We start from the raw sequence: 12,813 nt of genomic DNA, 5'->3' as shown, positions 1-12,813 counted from the left end.
GTGGCCACAGGGGACACGGGTGGGGGTGGGGGCGGGGGCGCTCGGCGCAGAGAGGAGACGGGATGACAGCCTTGGTTTTATTCAGCTGCACGGAGAAGCCAGCCACAAGGCGCCCCCCGCCCCTAGCCCACCGCACGCCCTCCCCCGCCTCCTGGCTGCATGGGCTCAGGCCCCCGGGGCCCCCGGGAGATGGGGGTGCGGGGCACCCAGCGCAGCCAGAGGCCCCGCCGTCCTTGCGTGTGAGGCCTGGGCGCCCGGCCCCGCGAGCCAGCCCCCTCGCTGGGAGGGGCCGAGAGCAGCAGCCACAGGAGGCCGCAGGGCAGCGCAGCGGCGAGCAGCGGGCATGGCCGGGCGGGCGGGCTGCCTGCGGGGGACACGCGCTGCCGTCAGCCGGCCCCAGGAACCCCTCCCATCCCGGAAGCCCCGCCTCCTGGAAGACCCACCAACACCAAAAGCAGGCCCCACCCCAGGAGCTCCTCCCACCCAGCCCCGCCCTCTGGAAGCCCCGCCCACACTCAGCCCCACCCCTGCAGCAGGCCCCGCCCCGTGAAAAGCCGCTCCCTCACAGTCTTGCCCCAGAAAGCCCCGCCCACACCATAGCCCACCCTGGAAATAGGCCCGCCCCCTGGAAGACCCACCAGCACCAGAAGCAGGCCCCGCCCCTCGAAGTTCCTCCCACACCTTCGGCCCCGCCCCAGAAGCAGGCACCGCCCCTCGAAGTCCCTCCCACACCTTCGGCCCCGCCCCAGAAGCAGGCACCGCCCCTCGAAGTCCCTCCCACACCTTCGGCCCCTCCCCTCGAAGTTCCTCCCACACCTTCGGTCCCACCCCAGAAGCAGGCCCCGCCCCTCAAAGTCCCTCCCACACCTTCGGCCCCGCCCCTCGAAGTTCCTCCCACACCTTCGGCCCCGCCCCAGAAGCAGGCCCCGCCCCTCGAAGTTCCTCTCACACCTTCGGCCCCGCCCCAGAAGCAGGCCCCGCCCCTCGAAGTCCCTCCCACACCTTCGGCCCCGCCCCTCGAAGTTCCTCCCACACCTTCGGCCCCGCCCCAGAAGCAGGCCCCGCCCCTCGAAGTCCCTCCCACACCTTCGGCCCCGCCCCGGAAGCCGGCACCCGGCGAGCCCCGCCCACGCAGGAAGCCCGGGTCCCACAGCGCCTCCCTCTGGGCTGGTGGGGAGCGCCTTGGGGGCTCCCGCCAGCGCTGCCCCTGGTCTGGGGGCTTCAGGCTGCGGAGGCGGGCGCGGCCCCTAGAGGTGCGAGGATGAGGGTCCGCGGGCGCGGCCAGGCACGTACCCGAGGCAGGCGCTGCGGCGCTGTCCGGCCGGCCCGAGAAGTGCGCCGGCCGTGGCGCCAGGGCGCTGGTGTGGGGGCGCCCCTGCGTCGGGGCCGCGGGGGCCGCGGGGCCGGTGGGGTCGGCGTGGAGGCCCAGCTGGCTCAGCGCCGACGTGTTGAGGCCGCGCAGCCAGCTGCGGATGGCCGGGTGGCTGCGGGCCTTCTGCAGGTCGCCCAGGTTCTGGCCCAGCAGGGTGGCGACGCTGCTGACGCTGAGGCTCTGGGGAGACCGGGGGTCAGCGCCCGCGGGCCGGACCCGGCTCGGCCGCCCCCCGCCGGCCGCGCGCCCACCTGCAGCACGCTGGGGTTCAGGCTGGCGAAGGTGTCGATGTCCATGGAGACGTTGGCCTGCGCCAGGCGCTGCAGCTCCTCCACGGGGGCGCCGCCTGCGGGGGCGGCGGTCAGGGGTCAGGGGTCAGGGGGCCGGGGCGCGCTGCGGGGCGCAGGGGCGGCTCTCACCCAGGTAGGGGCGGATGAAGTGGTAGTAGGCCGCGGCCGTCCTGGTGCTGCCGAAGGCCTCGCGCGCCTTGGCAAAGAGCGCGTTTTTCTGGTTCTGCGCGCAGCAGGAGACGTCCAGCGCCCCGGCCAGCCTTGGGGTCAGGGTGAACAGGTGGGCGCGCCTGTCTCCTCCCCTCCGTGGTGGGCCTCGTGGCGTCCTCATGAGAACGGGGTGGGGGGGAGACGGGTTTCCAGGCTGGGGTGGTGCTGTCCTGTGGGGGCTCTGTGGGGGGCCCGGCCAGGACCCCGGCCTCCGGAGGCCCGGGGGGGTGCACCGCCCTGATCGGGGCCCAGAGCCTGGGCCGGACCCCTCCCGAGCCCGCCGTCCCACGCGGTCTCGTGGCCGGACAGCGGCCGCGGGGGTGGGCTCACCGGAACTCTGCGGGCCCGATGGCCTGGATCTGCCGGGCACTCATCCTGCACAGGCGGCAGCCCCCGATGGCCACAAGCAGGGCGCCCGTGACCGTGCCATTGTGGTCCAGGAACTTCTGCAGGACGGCCTGGGGGCGGGGCCGGCTCAGCAGGGCCTGGGGGCGGGCAGACCCCAGCCGCCGAGGGCCTGGCCCCTGCGCCCTCACCTCTGTCTGGTTCTCCAGGGCCACGTCAGGGGCCAGCAGGGTCTGGACGGTGTCTCTGGACGTGATGTTCCACTGGCTGATCTCGGCGAGGGAGTAGAGGTAGACCAGCGAGGTGATGCGGGGCAGCTGGTCCTCGGGCACGCCCCCGGGGTAGATCTGCGGGGGGGGCAGCGGCTGCAACCCCGCCTCCACGCCCCGCCCCCCCAGCGCCCACCGCGCAGTCCTGGGGTAGACCTGTGGGGGCGGGGCCTTAGCGGCTGCACCCAGGCCTCCATGCCCCCCCAGCCCCCACTGCTGAGTCCCGGGGTAGATCTGAGGGGCCACACCCCGGCCTCCCCCCCCCCCCGCACAGCCCTGGGGTAGATTTGCAGGGGCAGGGCCTTAGCGGCTGCACCCCCCTGCCCCCGCCCCCCCAGCCCCCACCGCGCAGCCCTGGGGTAGACCTGCGGGGGCGGGGTCTCAGCGGCTGCACCCCGACCTCCATGCCCCCCCAGCCCCCACCGCGCAGCCCTGGGGTAGACCTGCGGGGGCGGGGCCTTAGCGGCTGCACCCCCCTGCCCCCGCCCCCCCAGCCCCCACCGCGCAGCCCCCCCCCCGCACCTGGGCGAGCTTGGCCTTGACGACGTGCTGGCACTCGGCGGGCAGGGGCTGCTGCAGCAGGGCGTCCAGGCCGGCCCTGAGCACCTGGCCGTCCAGGCAGGACTGGAGCTGGGCGCAGTTGTAGCGCACCAGCAGGAGGTCGTCCCTCAGCGCCGCGGCCGTGAGGTTGCCGGGCACGCAGGGCCGGCCTGTGTGGGCGGGCGCTGCAGTGAGGCCAGGCAGCGCTGACCCCGCTGCCACTCCCGACCCAGACCCTGCCCGGCGCCCCTGAGGCCATGACGCCTCACTGACCTGTGCCGCGCCTGGGCCTCGCGAGCCCGGAGGTGGCCCTGGACTGCAGGAAGCTGGTGGCGAAGCGCCCGGCCTCTCGCTGGCTGAGCCGCCCCGCCCGGCTCGCGGCCACCACGCTGCGGAAGAAGCCCAGGCCCACGGCCTGGCGGGCGGGTGTGGTGGCGCCGCACCACCGCCCCTCCCCTCCCCGAGCCCCTGGGCCTGGGCAGGCTGGGGGGGCCAGCCGCCATGCCCCAGCCCGGCCCCGCCTACCTTTGGCACCTGCGCCCACAGGCAGGGGCTGATGTGCAAGGCCAGGGGTCCCAGTGCCCGCAGCCCCTCTAGGTTCCAGGTTTCAGGGGGCCTGGGACGAGGAATCGGGGCTGTGTCGGGGTCCAGGGCAGCATCGCAGGCCCCCCCGAGGGGTCGCGGGAGCAGCACCGGCCACTGGCACCCGTGCTGGGGTGCCCAGCCACCACCCCCATCCCCGTGCCCCACTGCTGCAGGGGCAGAGTGAGGCTGAGGGCGGGGGGCTGTGGCCACCAGCGACCCCACCCACCCAAGGTAGGTCCTCCCGCTGGCCAGCAGGCCGTTGAGGGCGGCCCCCTGGGCCGTGGTCAGCTGGGGGCAGCGTCGCAGGTTCTGCAGCACGCGGGGGTCTGCGGCCAGGATGCTGGCTGCGTCCATGTCGCACACGAGGGCTCCGAGGAGCTCCAGGTCCGCGGCGCTGAGCCGCGGGGGCGGCCCCCCCTGCGGGGACAACGGGTCAGTGCCGGCGGGAGGCCAGGGCCTGCTGTCCGTCCAGTCCTGCCGAGCACCTACCAGGCAGGCCAAGGCCATGTGCTGCAGGGCGGCCCTCTGGTCGGGCAGGTTGGCCAGCAGCTCCGTGTGCCCCTGGGCGGCGTGGCCGGTGAAGGCCCGGCAGTCGGTGACCCTCACCTGGCTCAGGCTGCAGGCGGGCGGCAGTGTCAGCCCAGGGCCACCCACACCGCCTGTCCAGGGCCCGCCCACTCTGCCCACCGGGGGCCGCCCACACTGCCCACCGGGGGCCAGCCACTCCGCCAGCCCTGTCGGGGCGGGGGCGAGCTCCCGTGGCGCAGGTGGGGGCCGGCCACTCTGCCCGCCCTGTCGGGGGGGGGCGGCGAGCTCCCGTGGTGCGGGGGGGGGGGCCGGCCACTCCGCCCGCCCTGTCGGGGGGGGGGGCGAGCTCCCGTGGTGCGGGGGGGGGCGCTCACTTGTATCTGCCCGCCCTGTCGGGGGGGGCGCTCACTTGTATCCGCCCGCCCTGTCGGGGGTGGGGGGGGCGAGCTCCCGTGGCACGGGGGGGGCCGGCCACTCCGCCCGCCCTGTCGGGGGGGGGGCGAGCTCCCGTGGTGCGGGGGTGGGGCGCTCACTTGTAGAAGAGCAGGAGGTCGGGCGGGTGCAGCAGGAAGTCATCCTGCAGGCGGTGCCGGGCCGCGAGGTTGGCCAAGCAGCTGAGCTGGGCAGGACGGGCTGCGGGTCACTCCCTGTCCAGTCTGGACTCTGCCTGGCAGAGCCCCGGGCTGAGCCCCTCAGCCCTCGGCCCCGCCTCCACCCCGCATCGCCTGGACCCGCTTGAGGTCTGCATCAGAGCAAACCCCAAGGTGGCTCCAGCCCCCACTGTGGCCAGGACGCAGGACGCAGCTCCCCCGGTGGGGGGTCCAGAGGGGGACTGGAGGCCGGCAGGGGCAGCAGCCGCTGTCCTCCCTGCGCCCGGTCCCTGCTGTGCCAGACACTCCCCGGGGCTCTGCTGGGCGGGCCCTCCCAGGGCCGCTTGGCTGCCCCGGGGTCATTGAAAGGACGTGGGGTGAGGCACAGGTGCAGTGAGAGGCCCACCCCAGCACCCTCCTCCACCCTCCCGAGGACAGGGTCCCCACACTGAGAGGGGAGGCGGACCCCAACTCCCCGGCCCGGGCGGGTGTTAGCCACGCTCCACGGTGAACAAAAAGGCGGAGAGTGGCACCCTCCCCCTCCGAATCAGCCCAGCCAGCCCCTGCACAGACCCCCCCATGCGTCCCGGAGCTCAGGGGACCCACTGAGGGGGCACCTGCGCCGTGCTGCAGGCAGGGAGGGGACAGCCCGGCCAGCCCCTGCACAGACCCCCCCATGCGTCCCGGAGGTCAGGGGACCCACTGAGGGGGCACCTGCGCCGTGCTGCAGGCAGGGAGGGGACAGCCCGGCCAGCCCCTGCACAGACCCCCCCATGCGTCCCGGAGCTCAGGGGACCCACTGAGGGGGCACCTGCGCTGTGCTGCAGGCGGGGCGGCTGGGGCGGGGGCGGGCAGGGCCTCGCCCTCCCGTTGCACAGCAGTGACAGCAGCTGGCTCAGAGACAGACACGTGGGCGGTGCTGGGGCAGGGTGGTGGCCCCCAGGGGCTGGGCTACCTGTCACAGCAGGTGGGAACCGCTGCCCGCCCTCCGCCGCGGAGCCTACCTGCCAGGCCTTGAGGGGCACCTGCTGTGAGGCCAGGCTCCTGATGAGGGCCGAGAGCTGGTCCCGGGGCAGCTGGCAGGCGGGCTGGCCGCAGAAGCCCTGCAGGACGGACGCGTTGGCCCTGGACAGCACAGGAGAGCCCGTGAGGGGCTGAGGGCCAGCCCAGAGGGAGGTGCGGGACAGGAGCTGGACCCCGCCGTCTCCCAGCGTGGAGGGCCTGGGAAGCAGGCAGAGCAGGCCTGACCCCGACGTGGGAAAGGTTCCCGCCCCAGTCATCGGTCACTCGGTCCTCCGTGCCCTCTGAGAGCCCGCTGCTGGGGCCAGGCCCTGGTGGTCCCTGTCCAGACGCGGGGCTGTGCTTCCTCCCCAGGCCTCGTCCCTGCTGGCTGGGACCCACTGCAGGCTGCCCAGGGGTCAGGCCATCTCTCCCCCGCGAGCACAGCAGAGCCGCCCAGGGCGGGGGTCTGTCTGAGATGGTCAGGCCCCAGGGACCTGGTGCGGACCCGGAGGTGGCCTCTCCCTGGAACTTGTGTGGGAGCTGTGGGAGGGCCCGGCACTCACCCCGCCCCCAGGCTGTCCCCGCCAGCGTCCGGCTCCCCCTGGGGGACACTCTTAGCCCAGGGCGGAGAGCAGTGGGCAGCCAGGCACAGGAGGAGGGCCAGGCCCAGGCACGCCAGGGCACCTGCAACAGAGCGGGCGGTGAGGGCCTTGGCTGTGGCGGACACAGGAAGGGCAGAGCGCAGGGGGCTTCGGGAGTCTGTGGGGCAGGTGGGACCCCTCCCCTGGTGCCTCCTCCAGGTAGGGGGATGTGGGGGAGGCCTGGCCTCGGGGCGCCCGAGGGGGCTGGGTGGGTGCGCGTCTGACGGCCTCCACACCGTGGCGGTGGTGCTGGGTGCTGGTGGGTCCATGGCAGCACAGACACCTTCCCCCCCTCCAGAGCCCCCTGCCCCCGCTCTGTGTCCCCCCCCGGCCTGCACAAGGCCCCCCCCACCTCCCGAGCCACTCAGGCACTGAGCCTCTGTACGGGTCAGCCCAGGGAGCCCCAGGCAGACTGGAGTGGTGGCCCCCGGGGGGACGAGGCACTGGGCGGGCCAGGTGGGCTGCCAGGGACAACTCGAGTGGCCCCAGCCTTGCTTTGTCCCTACACTCCCTGGGGCAGCCCTGGGGCGTGAGCACCCCGTCTGTGGGTGGCTCGCCCCACATGCGCAGGTGTCAGCTCACCAGCTCTGGTGCCCATGGGCGTGCGGTGCGCTGGGCCTGGCTGAGACATCTGGGACGGCAGGTCCAGGACCGGCTGGGGAAGAGGCCGGGAATGAGGGGGCTCGGGGCTGGCAGGGCGCTGGCCCTGAGCTCGGGCTGCAGCTGTGTCCCTGCCAGAGGCACGGGGCGTGGGGGGCAGCCCGGCTCCAGGCGGTCACAGGTCTGTGCTCAGGGCACCTGGGCTGTGGAGTCTCCTGTGCTCCCTGGGGCTCCTTAGCACAACCGCAGCTTCACCCCATGCCTGGGGGGCTGGGGGGCACTCCTCTGCCCCCACCTGGGCCATAGCCTCCAGCTGTGTTCCTAAGACCTGGCCCCAGGTGACGGCCCTGGGCAGCCGGGCCTCCATGCAGACCCAAGCTTCACGCCTGGGGCCTCGTCTTCCGCCCCCCCCCCCCCACTCCAGGGCCAGGGGGAGGCAGGGAGGTCAGCGGCCCCAGGGCAGGGGCGGAGCGGACGCTCAGAGGGGCTGCCCTGTGCTGGGGCTGGTGGCCTCCGCCCCCCCGCACCTGCCGCACTCACCCGAGCGGGAGGGAAGGCTGCTCCCCAGCAAGGCGCAGGCAGGTGTGAGGTCAGCCCATGCAGACAGGCGCAGACAGGGGTGAGGTCAGCCCATGCAGACAGGTGCAGGCAGGGGCCCTGGGGTCCCCGCTCATCCCCACGCCTGGCCCAGCAGGCAGCGACTGCCCGCCCCGCCGGGCCCGCCGCTTCAGTGACACCTGCCAGGCAGCCACAGAGAGGAGGGGCCCGGGCCGTGCCCAGGTGACGCTCCCACGTCAGCCCCAGGAGACCCCAGGCACGGCAGGCACCTGCTCCCCAGCCCCAGGGAGCTGGCGGCTGCGCAGTGCTGGGGCCAGCCCCGGGCAGCTGCACCCTGAGGGTCATGCGTGTGCCACTGTCTGTGACCCGGGCATGCATCCCAGTCCCCGAGGGAGCACACGCACTCCTGTGTGTCCCCTTGCCAAGACGTCAGACACACATGGACCCAGGGTGGCGGCTGGCCTTCTGTGGCCATTCTGTGGGTGCTGGGATGCGGCCAGGCAGGCGTGTCAGGCGCGTGTGCGCTATGGCAGAGGGGGCGTGTGGACAGCCTGCCCCAGCCCGTGGCTGTTGCTCCACCATGGAGGCCTCTGGGCGTGAGCGCAGGAAGTGAGACTAGGGGAGGGACTTCCCTGCCCCCCCGCCCCCCTCCCCGGCCGGGCGCCCCAGTGTGGCCCCACCCTGGGCAGGGCCAGCACCACAGAACCACATTCAGAGCTCAGGGCTGGGGGTGCCCAGTGTCCAGCCCCACAGCCTGGCCAAAATGCTGACGTGGGCCTGCGGGGCCAACAGCTGGGGCACAGCACCATGGATGCACGAGGTGGCGGCCTGCTTGGCTCACGAAGGGCCCTCGGGCCCTGGCCGGACAGCTGCTCGGGACAGGGCTCCAACCCCTGAACCTGGCAGCCCCCGTTTTGGAGGGCCTGTGGACGGGGGGTCTTGTCCACCAGAGGCCGGATGCTGGCCCGCCCACCGTGGACAGTGACAGGAAGGAAGCGCCGCGTCCCCACCTCCTGGGGGTGCCATGGCCCTTGGCACAGCTGCGTCCCTCACCCTGCAGGCAAGGACACCGAGGCTAGGGGCTGCAGACCCCTGCCCGGAGCCCCCAGAGCCCTCCCCTTAGCCTGGAGGGAGCGGAGGGTGGGCAGTGGTCCAGGGATTCCTCAGGTTCCGGGAGGGGGGACACCCCACCCTTCCTCCAGCTCGCCGCCGGCCTCTTGTCTGCATCCTCCTGCTGGCCTGTGCCTTACTCTGTGGGCTCATCCCAACCCTGGGCCAGGCCGCTGTGTCCAGCTGCTGCCCCTCGGCTGGCCGTGGCTCCCTGCTGCGCGGGCTCCAGCTTCCCGGTGGACCTGGTGCTGCCCGGGCGGCCAGAGCCTGCTGGGAGGGCGTGGGCTTCACTTGCAGTGCCTGCGGCTGCGTCCCTGCTCTAGCTGGGACCCCTGGGACCCCACCCACTACGGGGGAATCCACTGACCTCACGGTGGACTCTGAAGGCAACTCAAAGAAAGGCCTTCTCCATCCCAGCTGCAGGAACGGCTTCTCATTCCCTCCCCTCCCCAGCGCATGGCCGAGCTTCCTGGGGCCAGGAGAGGCCCGGCACACAGAGGGAGGTGGGGTGGCTCAGCCACGGCAGGTGTGGCAGGCAGCTGGGCACGTCCCCTTGGGGGACAGGAGACAAGAGTGGCCCTGCACATGGAGGGAGGTGGGGGTGGCTCAGCCCTGGCAGGTGTGGCAGGCAGCTGGGCACGTCCCCTCAGGGGACAGGAGACAGGAGAGGCCCGGCACACAGAGGGAGGTGGGGTGGCTCAGCCGCGGCAGGTGTGGCAGGCAGCTGGGCACGTCCCCTCAGGGGACAGGAGACAGGAGAGGCCCGGCACACAGAGGGAGGTGGGGTGGCTCAGCCCCGGCAGGTGTGGCAGGCAGCTGGGCACGTCCCCTCAGGGGCCAGGAGAGGCCCGGCACACAGAGGGAGGTGGGGTGGCTCAGCCCCGGCAGGTGTGGCAGGCAGCTGGGCACGTCCCCTCGGGGGCCATGGCAGGCGTGTGGGGGCACGTCCAGCAGAGGCGGAGGTTGGAGGGGCATGGGGCCCTCTAGGGACATCCCCTGGTCCTGCACGGCTGCTGGGTGCCCATTGAGGGCCAGGCCTGCCAGACACGGTGGGGAGTGAGGCCCACAGGGAGTGGCTGACACAGGATGGGGCGTGGACGGGGCTCAGCGAAGAGGGAACGTGCACTGGGCGTCAGCCTGGAAGGAGCCAGTGTCCTCCAAAGGCAGGCAGGTCAGAAAGCTGCCTGTGGCCAGTGCTGACCCAGGGGCCGGGGCCGGGGCCGCACGACCTCCCCACCGGCTCTAGCCACTGCCTCTGCAGGCTCAGGCCTCGGGGGCAGTGGCCCCTGCTCCCACCTGCAGTCAGTCATTCTGGGGCTTGCGTCCCACAGTGGGCAGGGCCCCGGCCAGGCCCAGGCCGTGACCTCAGGCTGGTGGGGTGACACGGTGGGGTAGCTCTCGGAGGAACCCTGCTCAGGACCAGCTGGGTGCCCCACGGCCCCCAAACTAGGCTGTGCGCTGCTCGTGCCCAGGAGGAGGAGGGGAACCGGAAGGGTCTGTGTGTCCAGACCTGTGCCCGAACCCACCAGACGCAGCCATGTCGCCTCAGGGCTGGTCACAGAGCGTTTATTCCAGTTCTGCACGGCTGGGCCGTGGGGAAGAGGGGTGTGGCTCTGAGGCTGAGACTGGCCCCGTGGCTGTGTGGGGGCCAGGCAGGTGCAACACGGTGGGCGCTACGGCCAGCAGCGCCCAGGAGACTCGGCAGTCAGGCTGGAGGACCATGCGCGTGCGGCCAGGGCTCCCCGGCCACTGCCCCGTCCCTGCCCGGCGCCAAGCTCCTCGTCCACTAGACGAGGCTTGGGCAGAGGTGGCCAGCAGAAGCGAAGGCACGAGGTGGGCCAGACGCGCCCAGACCCCAGCCGGGCAGGGGACAGGGCCATGCGGGGGTGCTGGCCAGGCTGGGGGTCAGACGACCTGAGCAGTGTGGGCAGAGCTGCTGGAATCTTGCAGGCCTCGGGCCACAGCCAGGGATGTGGCCAGGGCACTTCTCAGCCCCTCCATGGGGGCCACAGCCACCTGGGAGCCCACCCTGGGGCACACTGGCCAGACCCTGGCCCAGCCTCTTGGCTAGAGGCCCCCGGGACGGTGGGAAGGGGACCGGCATCGGCCCCAAGCCAGGGTGCATCGTCCTCACCCCCTGCGGACCCCCCGGCCCTGCCGAGGCCTGGCTGCCGCCCAGGAGCAACGTCCCCGGAGGGCCAGGCCTTGGGCTCTGCGGCACGGCAGCCCCGGCCCACGGCTCAGTGGCCTGGCTCCAGCGACCACTCCGACAGCCACTGCAGGCAGGAGGCCCGCTGTGCCTCAGTCTCTGGGGGCTTGGTGCGGGGCGGTGGGGGCCGGCCCGGCCCGGGCAGGGGTTCCGAGGGGCTGCAGGCTCGGGGGGCCCTGTCTGTGGGCTCAGGGTCGGGGGCAGCCTGCAGGGCCCGGGCGAGCTGGTCGAGGGGCTGCAGCAGGGTGTGGGGGCTCCAGCAGGCGTCGAGGGTGGGCAGGAAGGGGTCGGGCGTGCAGGCCTCCACGCGCTCGGCCCCCGTGGGGATGCGCAGGTAGAAGGCGTGCAGCATCATGCGGAAGGGCTGGTCCTCCTGGCCCGAGGCCAGCCCGTAGGTCAGGTCACCCACGATGGGGTGGCCCAGGGCGCTGCAGTGCACCCGCAGCTGGTGCGTCCGGCCTGTGGGCAGGGGCGGCGTCAGGCTGCGGCAGCGGCTGCTGCGAGAGCACCCGGCTCACGTCCCCGCCAGACCCCGCCAGCCGGCGGCCCTTCCCGCACGCACCCGTCAGCGGCTTCAGCAGCACTTTGGAGACGGGGTCGCCCCCGTACGAGCCGTGCTCCAGCACCACCAGCTCCGTGAGGCTCGGCTTGGGGTTCTCGCACCCTGGGGCGGGGAGCAGGCGTGAGGCTCCCATCACCGTGCGAGTCCCCGGGGCGCCCGCCCCAGGACCCCAGCCCCGGCGTGTACCCTGTGTGCCCTCGATGCACATGGTGTGGGCCCGGCCCTCCGTGCTGTTCCTGCCGATGGCGTGGCTGATGGTCACCCGGCCCTCCTGGACGTGGCCCCGCACCTGCCCGGCAGAGGGAGTCGGCCAGCTCTTCCAGCCAGCCCCCTGCCCCCGGGGCCCCACGTGCTGGACGCCAGGACCGTCCCGTGGAGCAGAGGGAGGGCCCGGGGCTGCCGAGCTGGGCTTGTGGTCCCGAGCACCCCCCCTCGGGGACCGGCCGGGCCTCACCAGAGCCAGGTAAGCTTTGGTGACGCGCCGCTCCTTGAAGCACTTGTAGGCGCTGCCGGCGGCCGCCTTGTTCAGGGCCACGCACAGCGCCCCGCTGGTGGAGAAGTCCAGCTGGTGGCAGAGCCTGCGGGGGGACACGGTCGGGGGTGGCAGGGTCCCGGCGCGAGCCCCTCCCCCGCGCCCAGACCTGCGCACCTGAACCCGTAGCAGGTGTCGGGGTCGGCCAGCTCGGGGAAGCGGTGCCGCAGCTGCTTCTGCAGGGTCAGCGTCTCCCGCCAGGTCTTGCTGTCGATGCGCAGGTCCCAGTGCTTGTTCACCACCAGGAAGTCGCGGCTCTGGTACACCACGGACAGGTTCTCCACGCTGCCCGGCTCCATGGCGCCTGCGGGCGGGCGGGCGGGCGGGGGCGCCGTCTACACCCAGGGCTCCGCTCCGAGGCCGCCCACGCTGCATCTCGGACCGCTCCGGGCCGTGGATCCCGCCGAAGGCTCGCGGCGGCCCTCCCGACCTGCCCGCACGGGCGATGCGCGGGACGGCGCCGATCCCACGGCCCTGGGCCCGCCCGGCCCGCCTGGGGCGCGGGCTCCCACTCGCCGCCCCCCGCCCCACGACACGCAGGCTCCTTTCTCCCCGCCTGCCCGCCCGCGCGCGAGGATTGGCACAGGCCGGGTCCCGGCGGACCCCGGTTCCGAGCCCTCCCGCGCCCGCCCACCCCAGCACCGACCTGCAGCCGGACGGCGCCGTCCGGGCCCCGATGTCGCTCCGCAGCCCCCGCGTCCCTAGACGCAGCCACCAGCAGCGGCCACCCGCGCCACGGAGCAGCACCGGAGCCCCGCCGGCGCACGCGCAGCCAGCCCGCCCCGCCGGGGAGTGACGGTTGTGCCGGCCAATGGCGAGCGGCCGCCGACTCGCCGCTCCGACTCCAGCGCGGCCTGCGCTCCCAGCCCC

General features: G+C 73.6%; 2 protein-coding genes across 2 annotated transcripts; both read right to left on the bottom strand.

Annotated features, from left to right (window-relative positions):
• Positions 1-63: 63 nt before the first annotated feature.
• On the bottom strand, positions 64-8,137 carry LOC127489711 (mesothelin-like protein). The gene is made up of 15 exons (XM_089321532.1): positions 6,955-8,137; positions 6,295-6,415; positions 5,734-5,854; positions 4,673-4,758; positions 4,101-4,227; positions 3,838-4,028; positions 3,552-3,642; positions 3,300-3,441; positions 3,009-3,196; positions 2,409-2,564; positions 2,203-2,330; positions 1,792-1,922; positions 1,624-1,718; positions 1,294-1,552; positions 64-364 (listed from the first exon to the last, which is right to left on the bottom strand). Exons 1-15 carry the CDS (start codon positions 7,001-7,003, stop codon positions 123-125), a joined length of 2,127 nt encoding a protein of 708 aa, XP_089177658.1. The 5' UTR covers positions 7,004-8,137; the 3' UTR covers positions 64-122.
• Positions 8,138-10,190: 2,053 nt separating this feature from the next.
• Positions 10,191-12,792, bottom strand: RPUSD1 (RNA pseudouridine synthase domain containing 1). Its single transcript, XM_051841465.3, has 6 exons — positions 12,590-12,792; positions 12,061-12,247; positions 11,866-11,989; positions 11,598-11,700; positions 11,412-11,513; positions 10,191-11,308 (listed from the first exon to the last, which is right to left on the bottom strand). The coding sequence occupies exons 2-6, from the start codon at positions 12,240-12,242 to the stop codon at positions 10,881-10,883; spliced, it is 939 nt and encodes a 312-aa protein (XP_051697425.2). The 5' UTR covers positions 12,243-12,247; positions 12,590-12,792; the 3' UTR covers positions 10,191-10,880.
• Positions 12,793-12,813: the final 21 nt, after the last annotated feature.

Source organism: Oryctolagus cuniculus, chromosome 19, assembly GCF_051225735.1.
Source record: "Oryctolagus cuniculus isolate XC-2025 breed Fujian yellow rabbit chromosome 19, ASM5122573v1, whole genome shotgun sequence".
Classification (NCBI taxonomy): domain Eukaryota; kingdom Metazoa; phylum Chordata; class Mammalia; order Lagomorpha; family Leporidae; genus Oryctolagus; species Oryctolagus cuniculus.
The sequence above is the reverse complement of the archived record's forward strand: the minus strand, read 5'-3'. Positions and strand labels throughout refer to the sequence as shown.

Excerpts from the sequence above, each read along its gene's own strand:
- LOC127489711 (XM_089321532.1), bottom strand. The coding sequence starts at position 7,003 with ATGTCTCAGCCAGGCCCAGCGCACCGCACGCCCATGGGCACCAGAGCT. Across the intron at positions 4,759-5,733 it reads TGCCCCTCAAGGCCTGGCAG|CTCAGCTGCTTGGCCAACCT; the intron begins GTAGGCTCCGCG and ends CGTCCTGCCCAG. Across the intron at positions 3,442-3,551 it reads TGTGGGCGCAGGTGCCAAAG|GCCGTGGGCCTGGGCTTCTT; the intron begins GTAGGCGGGGCC and ends CCCGCCCGCCAG.
- RPUSD1 (XM_051841465.3), bottom strand. The coding sequence starts at position 12,242 with ATGGAGCCGGGCAGCGTGGAGAACCTGTCCGTGGTGTACCAGAGCCGC. Across the intron at positions 11,701-11,865 it reads CCAAAGCTTACCTGGCTCTG|GTGCGGGGCCACGTCCAGGA; the intron begins GTGAGGCCCGGC and ends TCTGCCGGGCAG. Across the intron at positions 11,309-11,411 it reads GCTGCTGAAGCCGCTGACGG|GCCGGACGCACCAGCTGCGG; the intron begins GTGCGTGCGGGA and ends CCCTGCCCACAG.